Source organism: Clupea harengus, chromosome 11, assembly GCF_900700415.2.
Source record: "Clupea harengus chromosome 11, Ch_v2.0.2, whole genome shotgun sequence".
Taxonomy (NCBI): domain Eukaryota; kingdom Metazoa; phylum Chordata; class Actinopteri; order Clupeiformes; family Clupeidae; genus Clupea; species Clupea harengus.
This window is the reverse complement of record NC_045162.1, coordinates 21938132-21945528: the sequence shown is the minus strand read 5'-3', so window position 1 is coordinate 21945528 and position 7397 is coordinate 21938132. Positions and strand designations below refer to the sequence as shown.

Genomic DNA, 7397 nt, shown 5'->3' with positions numbered 1-7397 from the left:
TGTGATGGTTAATGACAGCTACCTCTGGTGTTTCTCCTTCACCAAAGTGGTTCCACATTCTGTGCGCTGATGCACAATACAGCTCAGCCCAGCTCTGTCAAAGCTGAACTCGCACTGCAAGTCGCTCTATTATTTTTGATGAGTTAACTGATAACCCAGCATGCTTTTGTTCTGAAATCCAACTCTGGACAGAGTCTCCATCACAAATCACTTCTCTACCTTCCTCCCTACTGCCTTCCCTTCTCCCTATCGCTCCCCTCCCTCTGTCACAGGGCTATCTAAATTAAAAGCAAATGTTGCGCGAGCGCTCCTCTTTAAGAGATCCAACGTCATCAAATTACACGGGCGAGCTCGGAGAGGTGCAAATAGCAGCCATAAACTCTCCGTCAACAGGGCAGAGTGCTACCTGGGAGAGACGCAAACAGCTGGAGCCCCTTAGCGCGCAGGACAGGCGTATCCAGACTCGATAGCCCGGGCCACATAATCAAAGGGTGGCCGCGAGAACCAGGGGACTTCTAAAGATGTCCACCTGAGGCTTTTGGCTTATTCTCAGAGCTTCTAAAAAGACACACAAGGGAGCTTTTCGCCCCTCTCCGTCTTCTTCTCTCTCCCCGTCTCCCCGGTAACCCTCCCTAAACTTTTATCAGTGGGATACATATGAGGGATAACGTGAATAAAGAGGCCTATAAAGGCATTAGCATGTCTAGCCTCTGACTGTGACTAACAGAGGGGCATGAGAAAGAAACCTTTGGTTATGTCACAGTGTAGTCTGGAGAACTTTGGCATAATACCCAAAAAGGTTTTATTACCGAATAGTGATAATATGAGACAGGATTTACACGTGTGATCTACTCTCTCTACACACATACGCTTTGAGCAATTGGATACAAGACTCCAGCTTGAATCCGAGTAGACAGGAAATGCCAGGTCGAGGAGACATCCTTGTATTAAGAGAAACATGAATTAAAATGTTCGAGTTGAAAGCGATAGCTAACGTGTCTCTCCCAGTCTCCGAGTCTCCAGTGCTTTCAGACTCGTCGTTTAGCCTCTGGCTCTGTATGTTTTCAATCTAAGGGATGAAACATGACCTGACGTTTAACTCATGATAATGGTCATCTGCACTGTAAATCATAGAGAAAATCAGATTCACATAGGTTCTCTGAGAAATGTGCACGATATGTTGGAAAACAATGCCATGATATACCTCCCCCACACCATACTAAATAACATGATACATCCTGATGTGACACAAACATGATACAACTTGATAAGCCTAGATACATTACAATAAATTCTGATACATAACAATATGTGATTATGTCAGGGGAGGGTCAGACATCTGAGAGGGAGACATTCACATTATTCTTGTCCTTGTCCTTTTTTAAAACATGGCAGTATCTTTAAAATAAGCATAAATCATGACTTTAAATTCACAATAACTATTCAATAGACGTGGCCCTGATCTGCTTTGAATTTGGAGGTCCTGCACCACATCATGGCAAATATGTTTCCCCAGCGAGCTGATTGACAGGTCGGCCGCATAAATTGCACCAAATCTAAATCGTTTCAGAAATGCTTTCCACCTGTGTTCGCTCCTTTACCAAAAGTCCCCCGATTTCTAAAAAAGGTCAACTGTAAAACAGCTTATTGTGCTGTTACGCCTTGCCCTGCAATCTTCACACAGTAGACCTTGAGTCACTATGGCTGTTGCCATGGCTTTGGTGTTAACAGGAGAGGTTTACTGGCTGACCCTGTTGTTCTGTGGAGAGCCTCTTACTGTAAGGTGACTCACGGTGTCTTTACTGCAGCTGGCTCTGGGACCTGTGCCAGATCAGGGCCAAATCCTATCCAGGGTCTCCCCCCACCAACACCAACACCAACACCGCCACAACCACTGTCACCAACACCAACACCAACACCAACACCAACACCGCCACAACCACTGCCACCAACACCGCCATCAACAGACCTGCAGATATCAGGGTCCACTGAGCCTACTGTCGTTGAGGTTGAACCCCAGACATTTTCACCAAAACAGAAAACACTACTTACAGACTATCCACTGTTACAGCAAAGACAACACAATTACCTAGTACACACTACACACACACACACACTACTATCAAATCATCTACAGTAACAGATCTGATTCATAAAATATGGCAAACTCTATTTAGTTGAAATAACAGCAACGGTGTGAGCTTTCACCAAACACCAAACACACTACACATATGTACCAAACACTGTGCCTTTTCACAAACTGCAAACAAAACAAAGCAAAGCTACCTACTGTCACAACAGCAGCAAATACATTACTTGCTGCCTCCAGTGTCAGAAAGAGTACATGTCTCCATCACATACCAACATCACATGTCTCCATCATACCCCAACATCACAGGATGACATCATACAACAACATCACAGGATGACATCATACACCAACATCATGGGATGACATCATACCCCAACATCACAGGATGACATCATACCCCAACATCACAGGATGACATCATACACCACATCTCAGGTCTCCATCACACACACCAACATCTCAAGTCTCCATCACACCAACATCACAGGTCTACAGCCCACACACAACATCACAAAGCAACATCATACACACAGCAACAGCAATAACAACATTTAATGGTACACTAAGACTTAATCCCAGACTCTACTGTGGCATTTCATATAGAGGGGAAGAGATCAGCTCATCAAAGGTAAGTTGAAGAACACAGACCTGCAGATTTGTGTTCCTTTAAGATCTCAATCAATCAAACTTATGGAAGTCAGAAACTGGTCTGGTTTGGTTATCTGTACGGTTAAAGTTCTGTGGTTACTATGAGATTCACAGTCTGTCCCCTCTGGTCTGACAGCCTGACATTTGCAGTGAGCGGTGAACCCTGTGTTGCCAAACCTATCACCTCCAACCCAATAAATAACCATACCCGCTCAATCCTAAGGGCATACAGATACAAAATCATGTTTTTAGCGTCGGTAACATAATTTATTAGCATCGTGAACTCTGTGTAGACGCTAGGCAGTGTCCAAAAGAGCGAGCTTTCCCAATGATGGGAGAAAGGTGTGTGCCAATCGCTTGGCTGAGCCCCTCCAGTCGGAGTGAGTTATCAGCTGCTGATGACGTCACCAGGCGGCGAGAAATGAGGGCTTTTAATTTGTGGTAGGAACAGCCAGTTATGAGATGAACGTGGCTGTAGTTAAAAGGGTTTGTTCAGGTTTTTGGGGGGTCGTTCTTAGAAAAAAAAACGGACACGCTACTTGCCGATGTTTCTCCGCACTCAGATGGAGCCTTTTCACAGTGCCGAGAGAAGAGAGAGGACATGTCTGCCGCTCAGAATGTGTGCACCTGTGAGTGTTTGTTTGTACAAAATTATTTTGTGTGTGTCAGTGAAAAAACCAAACACAGCTGAGAGGAAGTGCCTGCCCCGAAACACTTAAACAAGACAAGCTACATTTATTAAGATTTGGTCATTTCTGAGTAAACGTATGAACTTGAGGCGTATATAGAAACCTTATTCACAGCCCTCTGATTTATTGGGGGCCATGTAATTCATATGCAGTAGAGTTAAAGATAAACACACACACACACACACACACACACACACACACACACACACACACACACACACACACACACACCCCAACACACACACACACACACACACACACACACACACACACACACAAACACCTTCAGCTACACCACGGCTGCATAAGCATACACACACATTAACATACACATCTGTATTCTGACACACATGCACAAAAACACACACACATATATAGTATAAATACTGTGTACACATCATACAGACATACAAACATATGTAGGTGTGCTGTAGCTTGACTCACCATTCCCCCGCATGTCGACAGAGCCACTGAGGAGTTGACCTTTGACCTTAGTATGCCTTGATAGAAGCAGAGGTCATGTGGGCTGTACTCCTGCAGGCTGGCGGTTCCGTTCCGGCGCAGTCGCTGGATCTTGAAACCGGGGGCGATGAGCCCGCTGGAGAGCCTCAGCTCCAGATGGAAGTTCTGGCTCAGCCCGCTGAGCCTAAGGTGGACTGGTTCGGAGATGCTGGCTGACTCCCCGCGGTCCAGAGAGCGCCGGTACCGCTGGTGATGCGCCACAGCATGTGAGATGTACCGCCCTTCATGGTCCACTTCAAAGGGAGCCACCAGCTCATACTCTGAAATGTAGACAGGGGAGCAGGCCTATCACAAGCCTTGTTCATGCATTAACACTCTAAGACTACTGTCTGTAAGGATAGTCAGTACAGGTTCAGGGTAAGTGATCTTGCGTCTTGATGGCTTTCTACCCGCCACTGGTTTCATATTTAATATGAATGCTGTAGAAATACGAAATAATAATAAATCATGCTTTAAACATGAAGAACAGAGTATAAATACATAAACATTGTAGATCACTAATTTGGGAGTGTTGAGTATCACTAGGCTAGCATGTAATTATATCTCTGCAGGCTGAAAACATCTGCCTCAACAAGTCTCTCTAACTGTCTGAGGTGTTCATGAGCGCACAGAATATGCATTTATAGAGATTTACGAGTGACGACAGTAAGTGGAGAAACCACACACACACACACACACACACACACGCACACACAGCCCAAACAAGCACACAGTTCAACTTGATGGACTGTAGCATTCGATCATTTAAGCCTTTTTTATTTACAAAAATTAGTTGTAAGGCATCAAAACAGCTCGAACAAATAGTTAGAGGCAATGTTACTAATCATTACTAGTGACACTTCCCACGTCTCGCAGCATTAGAGCGCTCTAGCGCCCCCCTGAAGTCTTGAAGTAATCACACAATCCTGCGCTAGAACCGGTAGACAGAGCGCAACACTATTATAGATCTAAGTTCCTTCAGTTCTTTCGGGTTCCCTATTATAAGACAGCACGACACAAAACCCAATTAAGATAGGCTATACACTCATGATTAGCAATTACCGCTTCATGTAGTTACATTATATCTAAGACAAATACGTTCACAATGTTTTCTTAAAATTATATGCCTAGTTATTATTATTTCACCAATAATGGTAGCGATGACTTAAATGATTGCAATTATTTCCGTAGACAATCTTATAATTGCAGCGATACCTGCAGAGTTATCAGCGTTCCTCACCTGTGTTTGAAGGTAGCGCTAGGAACTCCAGCAGAGACTGCGCGTCCTCGGGGCTCTGTCCAAACGCAGACTTTGGGAATCGAAGCTGCGTGATTCAGAATAAGTTCCCTGGTTATTAACAATAAAAACTGTATATTCCTTACGCCACGGCCCATATATACTATTCACCTAAACTACAATGTGGCTTACCTCATGGCCATTCAGCGCGCTCACCAGCTGCAAAAGAATAAGAAGTGTGGCCAAGTTCCGCCGGTTAGGCGTAAGACCCCACGCGTCCATGTCTCTGGTAGTCCAAAACGTGCCCAAAACGCTCGAGGGAGCGCAAAACAGCCAAAATACAGAAATTATGGTACGTCCTTCAAACGCGCACCTGACCAGAGGAGAAAAGACATCTGAAGGAAGTTCAGGTACTCTTCAGACTCCCATTCACACTGACCTAACTTTACAAACTATCTACAAATCAATCCACAGTTTGACATCACCGAGGAGCAGTTATGCTGCCGGTCCACTTTCCATTCCCCACTCTCCACATGAGAATCTGGGGAGTCGGAGAAGAGTTTTCCATGGCATTTCTATTGTGTCTGGCGCAAAAAGCCTTGTATGTTCTCAAAGCATACTAAAATAGGCTCTAAAATCCTGTTATAATAAATTCGAAGCGTGAAAGTAATTTCTAGACGCGTAGGCGTCATGTGTGCACCGGCTCCAGTTGTGGTTTCTGTGTTGATTGAGCTAGTCCTGCGCAAAACTGCTCACTCTCCGCCGACTGTGGGGCCAGCCAATCACACCCCACACCTGTGCGCGAACCCGGCGGGGGGCTGATGATTGGGCAACAGCCAAACTCTCTTGTCCTGCGCTGTGAATGTATATGCAACCTGCACACGGCTCAAGTTCCCGTATGTTGCACTGTAGATAAAAAACGTAGAGGGGACTGCTATAAAGGTACAAATGTTTTTTTTATTATTATTATTTTCTTCGAACTCGAACATTTGCATGGATGAACTACAACAAAATCCAGAGCTGCAGTCAGTCCTCTGTCTGCAAACAGGTATTTATGCGAAATGGATATCATGTTTGTCTTTTGCAATAAATTACGGACAGAAAGATTGCATGATGCCTCTAATTGTTACAATGCTGACAGTGAGGTTGTCAAGTCGACTTGAATCCCCCTAGCGGTAAATAATGATCCACCAGGAACTCATTACTGTAAGGAACGCCAGAATCGTAATTGCATTGTTTTTGGATATAGCACTGTAGACTAGATGCTTTAAAACGTTCATAGTCTGTGAATGTCAGAAATTATTTTTATATTTAGCATTTAATCACAATCGGTATCCATCACAACAAGTATGACTAGTAGTCACAAAAAGCAAAGCACGAAGACAAAAAAAAATGAATTTGAATGCAAGGCATAATGTTGTTAATGACGTGCTGAATCCTATTCAATATCATGGCCAAGTTGATTCGTCTTCCGTCTTCATCAGCCGGGATAAGTGCGGATGATTTGCAGAGGGTCGAGTGGAGACTGGGGCTGCGGCCATGGAGAATAACGTGTCACAGGGACCGCTCCTTGGCCTCCGCTCAGTCGCCGCTGACGCCACGGGGCCCGTGCGTCTCCGTGGCAACTTCATGCTTGTTCAGGGGGATTTCCAGGGCCAGGCTAGCATATCAAAGCGGAGGAGGAGAAGACGGAGAACTCTTCCACCGAGCGATCACATCATTTACTGTGTTACGTTATGATTTCGACAAAACATGAAATTGTATCTTACTGTACCATTAAAAACTCCTCGACATTTAAGGCAAACGTATATCCAAATTATTTTATAGTCTAGCCATTACTCTTCTTTTGACTTCATTACATCTTAATTTCTCAATTTGCTTTGTGCTTTTTACATTTGAGAGTTGTTGGTGGTAACCAACATGTTAGATGATTCAGCCTCAGCTTTTGTTATGCTTTTATGTAACTTATTTTAGTTCTTGATAGAAAATTCCTTTTTCATTTTATAACCTGTCTGATACAAACCCTCTCTTTGGGGGCAATTCAATTCTCATTTGATTACATTCAGCACAATTTGATGATTTTCTTTGGAGAGCTGCTGTGTGTATATCCCTTACACCTGTCTTAAAGCTTTTTTGTTTTTAGTGATAAGCAGCCAGCTGTGCCACACACACACACATGAATGCACACACACACACACATTTGTGGTGGAGGTTTGGCAGCAGGATCCCA

The 7397-nt window shown here is 44.2% G+C and overlaps 1 protein-coding gene across 1 annotated transcript in view; it reads right to left on the bottom strand.

The window, feature by feature from the left end:
* LOC105905483 (A disintegrin and metalloproteinase with thrombospondin motifs 16) overlaps window positions 1-5449 on the bottom strand; it is a 46555-nt gene extending 41106 nt beyond the window's left edge. Inside the window, exons 1-3 of the mRNA XM_042709220.1 lie at window positions 5360-5449; window positions 5171-5255; window positions 3874-4211 (exon numbers count right to left, since the gene is read on the bottom strand). Of these exons, the coding sequence (XP_042565154.1) occupies window positions 3874-4211; window positions 5171-5255; window positions 5360-5449 (513 nt within the window). The remainder of the gene's footprint in view (window positions 1-3873; window positions 4212-5170; window positions 5256-5359) is intronic.
* Window positions 5450-7397: the final 1948 nt, after the last annotated feature.